Genomic DNA, 17,635 nt, shown 5'->3' on the forward strand with positions numbered 1-17,635 from the left:
CTCTATGGAAAAAAATTTGAACGTGGCACATTGTAAATAACTCCATATGGGGAATAGGTGTTGTTAACGATGACGTCATTTGTGCCATAATTATGACGTCATAATTCGACAGGGACAACGCTTCGTCTGATCAGTTTGAAATTTATTGAGCATGATCTATGCAACAATTATATTAGACAATATAAATTTATGATGCCATTGCTCACGTGGTCTGGCTGCCATATTGGATTTAAAAAAAACATTCAAAAACAGAGTTGGCTCACACCAAGTTGACTGCGCAGGGTAAGTATTCTATGAATACCATATAGTTTGTTTAGTTATTCATTCTAACATATCTAGTTATAACTGGGACTGACACAATCTGTCAATTTCCCGACCCCGATCTCAGTCAACGGAGCATCTTCTCTTCTCGACTTAGTTATGACTAACTTCCCTGCAAATGTCTGCTGCTCTTCTTCTGCTCCAATCGGCTCATCTGATCATGTGCTTGTTAAAGTGGACATCTCTCTGACCATTCTCAGAGAGCCTCCTCAGCGTCGACGAGTCTGGCATTTCACTCAGGCCAACTGGCACGGTCTTCAAGCAGCCATCAATCATCTGGACTGGTCTCACATCCCTACTGCCTCTGGCAACAATTCTTCCTGGGAATTCTTCCAAAGTAAATTGCTCTCTCTCGTGCGCAGATATATCCCATCTCGTCTTCAGTTGTCACACCCTTCCTCCCGTCCATGGTTCACGGAATCTTGTGGTGAGGCAGTTGCCCAGAAACAACTTGCCTTCGCCTCCTGGAAAGCAAATCCAACGGAAGGAAATCTGATTTCCTTTCACAAAGCCCTAAACAAGTGTGTCCACCCTCAGGAGAGCCAGGAAACAATATCTCTCCTCTCTCAAGACTGAACTCTCAAACTTCTCTCTCTTCCAAATCCTGGTGGTGTCTGGTCAAATCCGTTTCTGGTTTGTTCCCCCTCTGGCCTCTGTTTCTGGCTACACAGCTGACTCCGCTCGTGAAAAATCTGAATGCCTCAACTCTGTGTTTGCCTCTAAATCTCGTGTCCCAAACCCATCCCTCTCTGTACCCACCGTACCCAGTCGAACCCAGCTGCTCCTGGACTCTGTGTCCTTTTCTCCTGACGAGGTGGAGAAGTTTCTGTCAACCCTCGACTCTGATTCTGCAAATGGACCTGACGGCATCAGCCCACGGGTCCTAAAATCCTGCTCTGCCGCTCTTTCACTCCCTCTCTCTGTTCTCTTCACCCTCTTTTGCTCAAGGTCATCTGCCATCAGCTTGGAAATCAGCCAACATCACCACTTTACACAAAAAGGTGCAAAAACAGATCCTTGCAACTACAGACCAATCGGTCTTCTGCCAATTATCAGCAAAGTCATGGAATCCATCATTGCTTCGGATATCAAATCTTTCGTCTTCTCCAATGGCTTGATCACTGACCATCAATTTGGTTTTAGACCAGGTCACTCCACTCTGGACATGCTGCTTCTGCTGTCTCAACAATGGATGGAGGTCCTCAATGCCAAACAGGAAATTAGAGCTGTCTCCCTTGACATATCACATGCCTTCGATACGGTCTGGCACCCAGCTATGCTCACCAAATTCTCCTCCTATGGTATCTATGGAAATCTCCATGCATGGCTTGCGGACTTCCTCTCTTGTTGTCGTAGTCAATGTGTGGCCCTGAATGGGTTTCTCTCATCTCCCCCTTCCTGTTCAGGCTGGAGTTCCCCAAGGCAGTGTTCTGGGCCCTGTGCTTTTTCTGGTCTTAATCAATGATCTCTCTCACTCTCTTGAAAATCCTCTCTACCTCTTTGCTCATGACTCCACTCTCTGCCGCTCCATTCCTCATCCCTCAGATCGGCAGTCTGCAGACCTGGACAAAATCAGACTGGTCAAACAAGTGGAACACGTCTATCAATCCTGAAAAATCTCACACTCTTACTATGTCTCTCCGAAAAGACCGACTGGACAACCCTCCCATCTACTTTCTCAAAAATCCTCTCCAAGAAGTTCTGTCACTCAAGCTTTTTGGGTCTCGCTGTCTGCCATGATCTTTACTGGGAAAACCACATTTCCAATCTGGCCTCCAAAGCCAGTCGCCGACTGGGCATCCTCCGTCATGCGAAGTCCTTCCTTGGCACACCTGAGCTCCTCACCACACCTCACCACAAGGCTTTCATCCGCAGCTCAATGGAATACTGTTCCACCCTCTGGGCCAGTGCTCCTGCCTCACACCTAGCTCGGCTTCACGCTGTTGAAACCAAAGCGTTCAGAATCATTGGAATCTCTCGCGATGAAGCGAACTCCAAGGGCCTTTCACCCACTCACCGCAGGCAGGTTGGTGTTCTTTCTGTCTGCTACCGACTCCTCTCCGGCCTTGCTCCCCTAGCTATCTGGGCTCTGTCCCCCAAATATTCCTACAGGTCGCACAAGATCTGCCTGCAACCCTCTTATGGTTAAACTGGCAAAATGAAGACTCTCTGCTCACCTTCATTCCTCTTTTCTCCTGCCTCTGGAACAAACTCTCTCTCTCTTTAATCCCACTCCTCCCTCCATGTCTTTAAAACAGCTGTTCACCACCATCTCTTATCTTCCCCCATCCAAAACCTTGATCTTTTCTTCCCCCGCTAATTTCACCCCACATCCACGTTTTTTGAAATCCCAACTTCTTTCCTGGAAGTCCTTGCAGTGTCCTTGTGTTTTATACTTCTCCCACCCCTCCCCCCCATCTTGTCTACCACGTGCCCACAGGCATGTGCCTCCCACCCCCCTCCCCCCTATCTAAAATTGGGCATTTTAGAGTCTGTGACCATTGCACCATGACCCCTTTTGGGTAGTGGTCCACATTAATGCCAGGTTTACATCTCTCGCTGCAATTTGATTCGTTTTTTGTGATTCATTTATATGTATTCTAGGAGCTTTTCCCGGTGGGATGCCAGGCGGGATGCCAGGCGGGATGCCAGGCGGGATGCCAGGCGGGATGCCGAACATGAGTAATCTTCTGAGTGATCCAGAGGTCATGGCAGCTATGCAAGTATGTTAATCGAAAGTCGAAAATCGAGTTGCGTTTGTGGTCATTTATTTAAAACTTTTTCACTAAATCCTTAAAAAAGATGCAAGTTCGGTGAATATCCCAGTAATTTCTCTCAAGGCAGGCATGTTTTTCCTTGATTGGGTGTGAAACAAGTGACATCACTGATATATTTCGGCCAATCATGGACATACAACCCAGACAGCAGGCTCCATTGACCTTTTGGACCATGCCCTCCAGGTTCCTGCTCCTGTAGATCACCAAGATGACATTTTATTGTCTTATCCTGTTGATCCCTTTTCGATATGTCGGCTACACGACCTAATCAACCCTTCTCACCGTAATTAGCAGTGCAATTCTAATCCTTGTGCTGTTTTTCATTGCAGTTCTGATTTTTCTCTTCTCCTCTTCTTCCTCTTGCCCACCACCACTTCCACCTACAGGACCCTACTGTGCTGGCAGCATTTCAAGACGTTGCTCAGAATCCAGCCAATATCACAAAGTACCAAAACAACCCTAAGGTCATGGCTTTTGTCAACAAGCTGTCGAGCAAGTTTGGTGACCAGCACTGAACACACTTTGTAAGCTTCGGCCCATGCCTCATTTCAGCCCCTCAGATATTGTCGTTCCCGTAGCTTATGCAATCGACTTGATATCCAAACATCACCAGCAACCATATTTTGTAGTTTCCAGTTTTGAACTTGTAGTCGTAGACACGTCGGTTATTTGAAGCTCAAGAGCTTTCTGACGGTAGATGCTGGTGGCAGAACTTCGGAGACTATACCTGTGGGCACGTGCCTTAGTTTGCCGAAATGAAAAAAAAAAAAAAAAAAGGTTTTCTTTTGACCAAGAAATTATCTTTGGATTCATTAGTTGTGTTGCCTTACTCACACCGATGATTGATCCACGAGTTTGCGCACCGGCTATCGGGGGGGTTATCGCTGGATTTAACAAATGCAGATTGATTTTATGAATTTATTCTTTGGGATTTCATCTATTGCGTTCTACTGTTAATCGATTGCAATTCGCATGCGGAACGAGCACAATCTCTGCTCCCATGAAGTCGCACGGGCCTTGCTCCTTTTGGTTTCTGCCTGCTTATTTGTTTTTCTTTTTTCCTTTCCCAGATTTCCACCACGGTGTCTTGACATTGGTCGGAATGCTTGTAGCTTCAGTTGCCTGTTGATCCCTTTGATGTTCCCTGGAGTCTAGATGCTTGGTGAAAATAAGTCCCGTGTTTGTGCTTCGCAGTTGGATTGCCTTTGAGCTCGTGTTCGATCCTCCTATGCCCATCGTTAGTTTGGCTCGCTGCCCGGAATCCACGAAATGAGCAAAGTGTGGAATCGCATCGGCTTTCCTTGAAGCGACTAAGACTTGATATATTGTTTTTCCATTTTTTTTTTTTTTGTGTTCACCATGCATATATGTGTGTAAATGATGCATACGAGCAAAATAACTGTTCAAATTGGTTGTCTAATTTACCACCCTTTTGTCATCTGCCAATAAAGTGCTTGGAAATTGCACTTCACATGTAATTTCTTTGATGCTTCAGGTGGGCAGTTCGCAATCTCATCATTCTTGCTGGGGATTATTCAATCTTCATGTTTCCTGTGCATTCCTGTAGCCTCCCCTTGAAACTGACAACTGTCCCTTTCACCTTTACAACCAATAAACCTGGATAGTGGCAAAGGTCTGCTTATCTGAGAGTGGTTGTTTGGGGGTGAATGTTGGGAATTTGGATTTCTATAATAACATTGCTTATCTATTCCTGTCTGGACTGGTTGCCAAAGATAAAAAAAAGCTAGCTCTGGATTGATGCAATTGATTTAAAAAATATATAAATATATATATTTGTTTTTATTTGTGCATAACTGCATATATTTAAAAAATGTTTATTTATATTTATATATACTGTATTTATGTATACAGTGGGGAGAACAAGTATTTGATACACTGCCGATTTTGCAGGTTTTCCCACTTACAAAGCACGACAAGGTCTGTAATTTTTATCATAGGTACACTTCAACTGTGGAAGACGGAATCTAAAACAAAAATCCTGAAAATCACATTGTATGATTTTTAAGTAATTAATTTGCATTTTATTGCATGAAATAAGTATTTGATACATCAGAAAAACAGAACTTAATATTTGGTACAGAAACCTTTGTTTGCAATTACAGAGATCAGACGTTTCCTGTAGTTCTTAACCAGGTTTGCACACACTGCAGCAGGGATTTTGGCCCACTCCTCCATACAGATCTTCACCAGATCCTTCAGGTTTCGGGGCTGTCGCTGCGCAACACAGACTTTCAGCTCCCTCCAAAGATTTTCTATTGGGTTCAGGTCTGGAGACTGGCTAGGCCACTCCAGGACCTTGAGATGCTTCGTACGGAGCCACTCCTTAGTTGCCCTGGCTGTGTGTTTCGGGTCGTTGTCATGCTGGAAGACCCAGCCACGCCCCATCTTCAATGCTCTTATTGAGGGAAGGAGATTGTTGGCCAAGATCTCGCGATACATGGCCCCATCCATCCTCCCCTCAATACGGTGCAGTCGTCCTGTCCCCTTTGCAGAAAAGCATCCCCAAAGAATGATGTTTCCACCTCCATGCTTCACGGTTGGGATGGTGTTCTTGGGGTTGTACTCATCCTTCTTCTTCCTCCAAACACGGCGAGTGGAGTTTAAACCAAAAAGCTCTATTTTGGTCTCATCAGACCACATGACCTTCTCCCATTCCTCCTCTGGATCATCCAGATGGTCATTGGCAAACTTCAGACGGGCCTGGACATGCGCTGGCTTGAGCAGAGGGACCTTGCGTGCGCTGCAGGATTTTAATCCATGACGGCGTAGTGTGTTACTTATGGTTTTCTTTGATACTGTGGTCCCAGCTCTTTTCAGGTCATTGACCAGGTCCTGCCGTGTAGTTCTGGGCTGATCCCTCACCTTTCTCATGATCATTGAGGCTCCACGAGGTGAGATCTTGCATGGAGCCCCAGACCGAGGGAGATTGACTGTCATCTTGAACTTCTTCCATTTTCTAATAATTGCGCCAACAGTTGTTGCCTTCTCACCAAGCTGCTTGCCTATTGTCCTGTAGCCCATCCCAGCCTTGTGCAAGTCTACAAATTTGTCCCTGATGTCCTTAGACAGCTCTCTGGTCTTGCCCATTGTGGAGAGGTTGGAGTCTGATTGAGTGTGGACAGGTCTGGAGACGGCTTTGCGGTCGGTCTTTGCGGTCTTTGTGGTCGGAGACGGTCTGGAGACGTCTTTTATGCAGATAACGAGTTCAAACAGGTGCAGTTAATACAGGTAATGAGTGGAGAATGGGAGGGCTTCTTAAAGAAAAAACTAACAGGTCTGTGAGAGCTGGAATTCTTACTGGTTGGTAGGTGATCAAATACTTATTTCATGCAATAAAATGCAAATTAATTACTTAAAAATCATACAATGTGATTTTCAGGATTTTTGTTTTAGATTCCGTCTTCCACAGTTGAAGTGTACCTATGATAAAAATTACAGACCTTTACGTGCTTTGTAAGTGGGAAAACCTGCAAAATCGGCAGTGTATCAAATACTTGTTCTCCCCACTGTATATGTTTATGCATATATATATATATATGCATATATATATATATATATATATATATATATATATATATATATATATATATATATATATATATATATATATATACACACACACACAGTGTATTCAGACCCCTTAACTTTTTTCACATTTTGTTATGTTGCATTGTTGCAGCCTTATGCTGAAATCGTTTAAATTCATTTTTCCCTCATCAATCTACACTCAATACCCCATAATGACAAAGAGAAAACAGGATTTTAGAAAGTTTTGCAAATTTATTAAAAAGAAAAAACTGAAATATCACATTTACATAAGTATTCAGACCCTTTGCTATGACACTTGAAATTTAGCTCAGGTGCCTCCCATTTATCTTGATCATCTTTGAGATGTTTCTACACCTTGATTGGAGTCAACCTGTGGTAAATTCAATTGATTGGACATGGTTTAGAAAGGCACACACCTGTCTATATAAGGTCTCACAGCTGACAATGCATATCAGAACAAAAACCAAGCCATGAGGTCGAAAGAACTGCCTGCAGAGCTCAGACAGGATTGTGTCGAGGCACAGATCTGGGGAAGCCTACAAAAATTATTCTGCTGCATTGAAGGTTCCCAAGAGCACAGTGGCCTCCATAATTCTTAAATGGAAAAAGTTTGGAATAACCAGGACTCTTCCTAGAGCTGGCCGCCCGGCCAAACTGAGCAATCAGGGGAGAAGGGCTTTGGTCTGAGAGGTGACCAAGAACCCGATGGTCACTGGCTGAGCTCCAGAGATCCTGTGTGGAGATGGGAGAAACTTCCAGGACAACCATCACTGCAACACTCCACCGATCTGGGCTTTATGGCAGAGTGGCCAGACGGAAGCCTCTCCTCAGTGAAAGACACATGAAAGCCCGCTTGGAGTTTGCAAAAAAGTACCTAAAGGACTCTGTGAGAAACAAGATTGTTGTCAGAATGCCCCCACACCCCTCCTTTAAATATTTTGTAGTATTTTTGTTGTTAGACTCTAGCAGGTGAACCGTCCAAAAGGGACTCGAGACATCGTCTGAATAAGTGTGCTTATTAAACTGGGCCCAACAAACTACATTATCCATTTATAAATGACATTTGTTGAATAACTTGCTGAAGATCAAATGGCATGAAGTGGGCAGCCCTGTTGGGTGCCTGGCAGCCGGCGGCTCTCGGAAGCCGATCGGGTGACACGGCCTTTGCCAAACTGCTATTTTCACTGCGTGTGAGTGGCACTTTAGTTCGTCTTTCTGGAAGAGGCCCCGAGTTGGGCACCGTGCCGCCATGAACACCAACACTAATGCTGTCCGTATTGCGCCACCTTTCTGGTATTTTCAGATATCGTCAAGAATGTGGAGGTGTTTGGGGACCATTATCCTGGGTGGGTTTGCCCATAGCAACTGGCGTCATGTGCTTGTGCAGAGCGTTGGTTCGGCCGAAGCTCATACTAGGCCAGAAGCGTGGGTGGTTTGTCATTGCTTTCCCAGTGCCCACTTATTAATAAAAAGTACATCGATGATCTAGCTGCTGTCCTTGTCTAACAGTAACATGCGATTCATGTACAGCTTCCTCCATGAACCTTTGACCAATGAAAAATAAGTGAAGACCAATTCGGGTTGTGACGACTGCCGACGTGGTTGTCCAATATCGATCCGGTCTTGTTGACTTTTCGACAGCTTGAAACATTGGGCACTGACGTCATTTGAATGATGCACGGCCGGAAACCGGAAGCAGCTGTTTCATTTATCGCAGGTGTATCTCGATATTAATAGTGAGCTCGACTGGTATTCTTGCGTTTCCGAACACCTTGTGGGTGAGCTTTTAAATATAAACCGTTCGGAAATAAATGTTTTGTCATGTTTTATTTCTAAAGTTAACAACGTTGTTCCGCCCTATGTAAATTGGTCGGGCAACTTGTTTCATTCATGAGACGTCATCAACCCGACTGAAGATGGACTGATGGAGAGGTCGAGACAACGGCTGGAGATGCTGAACCTGCACTCATGGTGATGGTACAAGTACAACAGATGTCCAAACCCAAGGGGTGACTAGATTAGCGTGTCCAAGTTACTGCAAGGGAAGCTTCGGGTTCCATTAGTTTGTTTAGCAATTGATCGACACTGCAAGTGAGACACAGGCTCTTAATTAGGAAGCGTACTTGTGATTGCACAAGGAGTCAAGGATTATAATAAAGCTGTACAGTTCTTTTATTCTGCAGCTCGGCTGTTGTTCCTCCCACTGTTTTATTTCGTTCGTCCCGCCGCGTTTTATAGCCAATGCAAATTTAAATCATAACTTGAATACAAGATCCTTCGCTTCACTGATGGGAATACCGATCTTTGCGTACTTGCTGAAAAAAACGGTGAATGGGAGAAATAAATTACGCGGTGTATAGGTCACGGCCTAGCGATTTGCTGAGGGAATATTAAGAGATGGGTGAGAAAGACAGGCAGATACAGCTCCTTTTATAATATAGATCCTTGTATTCAGATATTTTAATATTAATATTCAAATCTTAGTGACTGTGACGTCATCACATCTTAAAGGAAATGTGCCCTCCCCCCTGAACCCCTGCGGACGGTCGCCAGATCCGCCAAACAAATATATATGGCGAGTGTGACTGAGTACATAATAGTTGTACAGCAAAAATACGTGATAGTTATCTTTTCAAATTATATTCTAACACTATTTTATGGTGATCAATTCCGTTTTTTCTGAATTCGAACGCTATTCTTGATATTATTTTGAGCTGTATAATAGAGATCTGCTAGCTCAGGTGGTACTCCTCCTTAGAAGTCCGACATTTTGCGCCTTTTATTTTAAAAAACATGAATACGATGTGCAGCTCCTGAGGAAATGTTAAATTATATAACCCTTTTTGTACATCTTTCCAGATTGTGCGAAAGGGTAAAGTAAATTAAATACAAAATTAAAAATTAGACGGAAGAAAGGCCTGTGAAGTTGAGAAGCGTTTCATTGAACAACCTCGAAGAGAAATTTGTCGTAATTGTAGTTTTACACGTTATTATTTTGAGTTTTAGTTCGTGCTGTGCAACTATCAATCGGTGAATGGCTGCTGCAATGGAAGTTGATGCTCCGACCCCTTCGTCAGCAACTGGGGGAGGGAGGAAGCGGTTTGAAGTAAAAAAGGTAATTACTAATTGGTATACGAGCTGTCATCAGTGAATGAGGAGGTTGGTTTGGGTTTCCTTCAAGTCCTTCGATATTAAAATGTTGTTTCATTTCATATCTAGAGGAACATACGAGAGGCGACTGACGAAGATGGGTTAAAACTACAATTGAATTGGATATATACCTTGAAGTTCATGGTAATGGAACCACGACAAGGTGCATGACTTGTGAGGACTGCGCGGGTCTCCTACGACCTACGTTGAAGGTCATTTTTAAAGGGAAATACACAAATATATCTGTATCATACGCTGACTGTCGAGGGGCACCAATTTTTCTTGTCCGGGCCTTCACGCCCCGTCGGTGTGCTGAGCGACAGTGTACAATATCGGAGCAAACTTTGTCTCTATGGGGGGAGGGCGGCCAATCTTCTCCTCTTTCTGTGTAATAATACATACGTTACGGCTCTTCTGACTTCTGTCGTGGTGTTTTACCACGGGGTTCTGCTAGTACACACACACACACACACACACACACACACACACACACACACACACACACACACTAAAAATGATTTGAAAAAATATGTCGGGATGAAATCTCCACAAAAAAGAACCAAACACCATGACCCTAACCTCACTTATCACACCATGACCCAAATATCACTTTTTACGGTGTAGCCTATCTATGGGGCAAAGTTGTCGCGAACAGTGTTTGTCCGTCTATGTATGTATGAATGTATATATGTATGTCACCTCAAACGTATACCAATCAGAGCTGAAGATCTGGTCACATGACAGGGTGATGTGATTACGTCTGATGTCATTACGGCGGCTGACTCTCCACACCGCCATTTTGATTTATCTGCCGAACATATCGTCAAACCTGTCATATATCACAATTGCCATGCTCTACCTATATGTTTTTCATTCAGTGTTTCATTCACAAACAAACTGATTGTTAAAATGATCATCAAATATCAAAAGCATAGACGTTACGGATCTTCCAACGACACAGTATGTATCGGCCTTAGGCTTCATGCCTTCATGCCTCCATGCCGCTTTGGACAAATTAAGCCCAGGTTCCTTCATACAGTCGTGTCGTTTCAGTAGTATCGTTTTTATAGTGATAATAATAATAATATAGTAAATATAACCATAACACTTTAATCCCAATGTCATGAATGCAAAGTTAATGGATTGAAGCAGTGTATGGTTCATGAATCGATGATGAGCGGTGTATGAAACTAATAACCGTAGAAGTAAGGAATTGGCCTCGGTTTATTTTAGTAATATCATTTTCGAAATAATGATAACATAACATTAATATTATAGTAAATCTAATCGTAACAATAATCCCTTCGTAGTGACTGCAAAGTTACTGGAGGTCAAAATATATTGTTTTCTATATATTAAAGTAGTGGCAGTTTCTGTCCGTTACGTCACGCTATGTCATTATGTCTATGATGTCATTACGACGATTGACTCCACCGACTGACATTTTAATTGACTTGTACACCCGCACACTACGGGAGCGGCAGGAAGGGTCATTCCTCGTTGGGGTATAAAGATTACAGTCGATCTATGGTCGGGTCTCAAGAACATTGGGTGTGTTCATTTAGCAAGTTTCTTGTGGAGATATCGCCAAGTGGTTTAAGCATGCAAGCAAGCACTCCATTCAAAACCGTTAATCAACGGCTGGCTTGGCAAGCACAAGCTAGCTGCTTGGTAAATGAGCACACCCCGGGCTTCCTCCCTTTCAGTTTCGTGTTAAACAGCAGGAAAAGTGGGTTTCATTGGTGGTTTTCAAAACAAAACCTTAATTGGTGGGTTTCAAAAGGCCGCTATGAAAAAACGCCACTTTTGCGGGAGGATGGGTCATGTTATTTACCCAACCCTTGTGGGGTATATAGATTACAGTAGATCTTACCTCGGGGATGTAAGTAAAACTTACCTCACGGATGTCGGGATTCCTCCAAATTTCTTTGTTTAATGTTATAATCAGCATTAGCGAAGGTTTAAAAAACTAATCATATGTGTTTGTGGTTTATAATATTGTTGCGGATCCGGGGTCGGCGCTCCCCTTACCAAGGGGGGGTTAATCCCCTTGTCTTTTAAGCTGGCCGTTCCCCGTTCCTGGAAACTATAACGCTCCTTTGCGGGGGTTGAGATTGGCCAGGGTGATTGGTCAAGATGGACTCCCAAATACCTGCTTGCCAATCTCTCCGCAAAGCAGGGAGATAATTTCCGCTCGAACCACGGACAGATGGAAATTGCCGAGCGGTTTAGCAATCCGCGATTCGAGCCGTCAGCAAAAAGACTAACCAGATTCTGAGCGGTTCTAATCGTGCCACCGGTACTCAATTGAGGAAATCACGAAAGCGATCGGATGAGAGGAAACCAGAGTAAAGGGAAGAACAAATATGATTTATTAACTATACTACTAAAAGAGGAAACAAAAGAAGGGCATATACAAGAAGAAGAGCCAAAGGACACAGGGCAAGCTTACACAGTCTTAAATATCACGCCCAGGACAATACAGACAGACTTACACGAAAGGGAAATAGCAGGAAGGAGAAGAAGGTCCAGGCAGATGGCAGGGGAGGAAGTTCCGGGCAGATGGTTCAGGCGTTGAGGTCCGGCTCCAGGTTCACGCTCCACTCCGGTCCACGTATTCCACTCTGGTTCACGCTCCGGTTCCGCGGCGAAACCCGGCAGGCAGCGCTGTTCATTGATTGTTGAACGTGAGCGGACCTTAGTTATCAGGGTTCATAAATCGGGGAGGGAGGCTTTGAATGTTCCTGACGCGCGGATGTTCGGCAGAAGTCACAGCTAGAAGTCGTTCGTGCACTCAGCTCTCACGCCAGCTCTCTCTCTCTCGCTCCCGTCCTCCCATCTCATCTCCACTCAAGGCGCCGCGCTTGCGCTTATATAGTGTCCCTTTTGAAATCAAGCCGCCCGCTTTTAGACACACCCACCGGTGAGCTTGCCTCGTCCCTGGTTGGTCCCGAGGGCTCACCGACTCCTCCCTTGGTGACACGTTGACGGGCCACGCCTTTGTCCTTGGCGCTCCGCCCTTCTTCTCCAGCTTGACCGCGTGTGTAATGGCGTTTGATGCAGCGAACGCTGCTGGGCGAGCAGAGGCGCGTAACCCAATTTGGAGAGAGCCAAGCCGCAAAATGAATGGGATTGAAAAAAGCCTATGTTATTTGATTAATGCAACGCAGAGTCACACGATTGGAAACAGAGCCTTACCTGAAACACATACTAATGAAATAACTGAAGAAGTTCCTATGGTGTCCTACGTGTTACTCGTGGACTAACTATGGGTGCAACCTTCTTAAATGAAGAGAATTATTTACAAGAATTATTATTTACAAGTGCCGGTTCTAAAAACCATAACACTGCACCGTTCTCTCATCCAGGCACGTCCCGTGCCGACAAAACTTTAACTTAGTGTGACACTCAGGTGTAGTAACCCTCTACTTTTAACCTCACCCTGAGTGTGACATTTTTAACAATTAAGTATGTCCCGCCTGCTGCGTTGCATTCTACCTGGCTGACTCACGCCCACAGAATAACCGAATTCGGAATTAATTTTTCAAACTAAACATTTACGGTGGGGAGCATTATTTACAAAGAACACTATTTTGATTATTTACAAAACTACACCCAGGACCTGTCTTTTTGGGAGACAAAAGCAGAACTTTTGAAAAGGAGAAAATCATTGCCATGCACTGCACTGATACACCATACCACAAGCACCAATCAACAAAATGCACCAAAAGCACCCTACAGCACCAATAAGCACCATGACACAAAAAATGCACCAAGCATGAAAATGCACAGTCAACACATTTTTAAATAATAAATGAGGTGTCTGATGTCTTCTCTGCTGGGCCGCTGGTTCTGGTTGCCTTGATCTTGTCACTTGCTGCCTATTTGATAATAAAAGGGCACAAACCGCGTCCACTTTTTTTTTAAATTACGGCCAGCAGGGGCCAACTAAGGTGGTCCACCTGGATGGCTTAGGTGCCACCTCAACACAGTGGTCCGCAAGCAAATACCACTGGCCACAGTGGCCGGTCCCCAGCAGAGGTGCCAGGCCCCAAAACGTGGGGTCCATAAGGTGGTGTACCAGTGCAGGCCGGAGGCAGCGGAGGTGCGGGCACACAACTGCAGTGACCTGCGCACTCCCCCGGGCCCAAAAGAAACAAATCCGTGAGTGGGGGAAGGAGGACAAGCAAAGCAGCGGGGCAAGATCGCAAGGGTACACCTTAACACAAGGCAATGCAGAATGAGGTGCGCTGGAGAGCGAGCGGGGAAAGCTCGTCCCTACCGTACGTCCCCCCCCTGTCACCTAATCTACCCTTGCCCCTACCCCGTATTTACACAATTTACAACTTTACAGGTTTCGTCTCACGTCTTGTCCGTCCCATTCCCCCTGGTTCCAAATTCATCATCAATCCCCCCTAAGGAGGAAGAGATGCAATCACAAACACAATGTCAGCCCCACGTCGTGATGCGTCTTACATACCAAACATTTGCCAAACCATGGTGTGGAGTCTTATTTCACCTTTTTTTTTTTTTTTTTTTTTTGTATACAGAGTCGAGGCTCGAGAAAGAGCTAACATTTATCAAACAAACAAATCAAACAAACAAATAAAACAAACAAGCAAATAAAGTATATAAAAAGGGGAGCGGTCGACAAGATGGGGAGAGAAGGGGAGGAAGCACACAAACACAACATTTGAGAGCAGGGACATCGGGAGATGTGTGGGAGGGAGAGGGCCTGGGGGGAGGCAGGATAGGTATAAAACGCAAGGACACCAAGGACTTCCAGGAAAGAAGTCGGCACCTCAAAAAAGTGGATTTGGGGTGAAATTAGCGGGGGTACTGTGGAAGAATTAATTCTACTCCTGTTCTACTATTAAAACTTCAAGAAACTCGTTTTAGCAAAATCCATGTTTTATTCACTTTTGAGAGTTTTGCTGTATTCTACTAAATGTACTAATTAGATATTAATGACGTTGTTCTGCCAGTCGTGGCTGCAGCTCCTTCTGTAGGTCTTCGTTGAATCTCGTTCAGTTGTTGACCAGTCTCCAGTTGTTCACTCCTCTTCAGTCACTCTCCCAGTCCACTCTGCTCTGCTCTGCTCTCTCAATCGCAACTTTCTCTTGGTTTTAAAGGCCCAGACTCCTTCATCCAACAGCCTTATTTGGCTCTTTCTTGGCCAGCTTTCTATGTTGGGAGACTGAGAGCACTACCTTATTTCTGTTCAAGAGGTCAAATGCTCTGACCTGCTGAGGGAGAATTTGCAGCCTGTGCTCCATCTATGGAACACAGGCTAACTATTGATAGACACAGATGGCAGTCCAAGAGCGGTACACATTCTGTCTTGAATTATATTGCTCTAGTCCTATGCTCTTGGCTCATTTGTAAAGTAAAACATATTCCACTTTACACAAGACCACATTGAGATATATTCTAGCAATATTGTCAATAAGAATATTTATTCCCTGACAGTCCCCGGTTTTTTTCTTTTATGTTTATATTAACCATTAATCTAAACATTACCACATTAAATATTCAAACCACTAATCTGGTAATTCAATTTCCTAAGGCATACACCGTCATTCTGGAAGAATTTTGATCACAATACATTTCCTTGTTCATTGACTCTTTCTATGTTGATAATTCAATTAAACTCATTTGCATAAAGATCACAAAACATTTCACCTTCACTAAAACGCAATAATTTCAGTTCATCATTAAAATAATAAAGCATCTGCAACATTTGGCAAAATGTTTGCCTTTAATCAAATATTGACTTTCTTTGTTTGAAAAAAAGGGGGCGGATCACTTGTGTTTGAAATTACAGCATGAAACATTTTTCTTCAAATGTCTTCATAACACCTACACTATTTGCGTAGGATTTTCTGCTGTTGTGATAGCTGGGCAGAGTCATAGACTGACCCTGGTCTCCATGCAGCATCCTTGCCACTCTTGCTGTGAGCCATAGTAGATTTGAACAAGGCCTCCATCCAGTTGTAGTCGACTTGCCTCCTCACACATCGTGAGCATGGAGCAAGTGTTGATGTGATGTTGATTTGTCAACAAGATGTGGAGCAGGGATGCCGGATGCATCCGCAATGATGATGTTGGGACCATGGTACTCAGTTGTCCATGGTCCATACCAGGAGCACACAGCAGAATCGTGCACAGCTGTTGTGAAGGAAAAGGCGCAGTCGTTCGCTTGCAGCTCCATGCTGGCTCCCCGGAAGTTGGTGAAGTAATGACACACGTCACCATATCCCGTAGACGTTGCAGGTAAAATGTCGTCGTCCTGCAATTGCTGATGTGATGAATGTTCGAGGTATTCGAACAAAAGTAAGTGATCGCCCTTTTTCATATGTTGCAGTGTGATCCAGACAAATGGTCACATAATTTTCCCTTGGTGAAGGTAAACATCCATCTTACAACGGAGTATTTCTTCATCATTCTTTGAGAAAGAGGGTGTATGCCAGAATTAACTTCATTTTTCACAAATTGTCCTTTCAAACTTCTTCCCAGATGTCGTTAGCACTCCATTTGGGATGTGATCTGGTCTTCCCTTTACTCAGCCACATTTATATCTGCTCTCCACACAGATTGAATCAGATGGGGTACATTGTAACATGAAATCACTATATTTTATAACAACTTCACACAAATAATATTCAAATCAGACATGTGTTTTTCACTATTAAACTAAGAATAGCATCCACAATTGCTTTCAGGTTCATATAATTCAAAAATTAAACTCATGCAGGTATTGTAACACAACTTCAAAGAAAATAAATGCATTAATAATGAGTATATATGATTGAAATCACAAACAGGAATATCTAATTCCCAACAAATCTTGCAAACAAGCAAACTATGCATAATGTATTATTAGCATAGTCCTCCCCGCTTTTTGTTTTTCTTTAACAGTGTAACTTGTGGTGATATGAGTTCATCGATCTTGTAAAACGGACATAGTTCACAACAAGTTGTTATGCCCTTATTTTAACTCTACTGTATTCATTTGCAACATTACTTGATTCAATCGTTGAATCTCAGTATTCATGTCACCATAGACGTCTTCCTCTTGTGGTTCCACATTCATTTCCTCATTTGTTGCTTTGTTTATTTCCTCTTTTGTGGCTGCTTGCACTATCATAGTGTTGTTTGTTATCTTATTGAAACCCACCGTCACTAACGTTTTCAAGCAAGCCACTACTAAAACTATTGCCAATATAACCACGAATCCAATAAACAAATATTGGAGTATCTCAGCTGCTACTCCTCGTATATGTTCATACCTATAACATAATTATATGTCAATGACATTCAACATTATATACCAAACTAACAACTTCTTAAAATGTGACTAAAGAAAAATCCCTTAATATGTAACATAAATCTGATTATTTGCCTTATCCTGATGCCCCTATCTCCCGGGGTCCATATTTATTTCTATTCTTATCAACTCCCTATGGTCTGTGAATTGTTCCAAAATACCACAACCAAAGGTGTTGACAAAGCTCTACCAAACTATTTCCAATGTGAACTCAAAATACTAGTAAAACAATCAATTCAAAGAATTTACTTCAAAGGGTCAGCAAATTCATTCTATAACCAGATCTAATTTTCCCATCCAAAAGTTTGCCTTGACACATGTCATATTATAACACTTTAATAAACCTTCAGAAATGTTTCCCAATGAAATGAATGAAATGAATGAAATGTTTCAGAAATCTTCAGAAACATTCCCACTACCGCCCTCTCTGGCGTCGGGCTACCCGGGTCCTCTCCATAGGATCCTCGGGCCCCATTGAACACTAACACAA

General features: G+C 43.5%; 2 protein-coding genes and 1 long non-coding RNA gene across 5 annotated transcripts in view; all 3 read left to right on the forward strand.

Annotated features, from left to right (window-relative positions):
* The window catches only part of ST13 (ST13 Hsp70 interacting protein), a 63,412-nt gene extending 58,678 nt beyond the window's left edge, over positions 1–4,734 (forward strand). For 2 of the 3 annotated variants that reach the window (XM_068104676.2, XM_078777849.1), the window contains exons 11-12: positions 2,926–3,044; positions 3,485–4,734. In XM_068104676.2, coding sequence (XP_067960777.1) covers positions 2,926–3,044; positions 3,485–3,613 — 248 coding nt within the window. In that variant the 3' untranslated portion in view covers positions 3,614–4,734. The remainder of the gene's footprint in view (positions 1–2,925; positions 3,045–3,484) is intronic. The other variant, XM_068104677.2, reaches the window with a different exon arrangement.
* A 3,078-nt stretch (positions 4,735–7,812) lies between these two features.
* LOC137418574 (uncharacterized) lies at positions 7,813–8,156 on the forward strand. Its single transcript, XR_010982664.2, has 2 exons — positions 7,813–7,858; positions 7,972–8,156. It is a non-coding gene; the product is annotated as an uncharacterized LOC137418574 (long non-coding RNA).
* Positions 8,157–9,399: 1,243 nt separating this feature from the next.
* The window catches only part of RBX1 (ring-box 1), a 70,796-nt gene continuing 62,560 nt past the window's right edge, over positions 9,400–17,635 (forward strand). Inside the window, exon 1 of the mRNA XM_068104671.2 lies at positions 9,400–9,783. Coding sequence (XP_067960772.1) covers positions 9,703–9,783 — 81 coding nt within the window. The 5' untranslated portion in view covers positions 9,400–9,702. The remainder of the gene's footprint in view (positions 9,784–17,635) is intronic.

The sequence above is a fragment of the Myxine glutinosa genome, chromosome 5 (genome assembly GCF_964187855.1).
Source record: "Myxine glutinosa chromosome 5, kmMyxGlut1.1, whole genome shotgun sequence".
NCBI lineage: Eukaryota > Metazoa > Chordata > Myxini > Myxiniformes > Myxinidae > Myxine > Myxine glutinosa.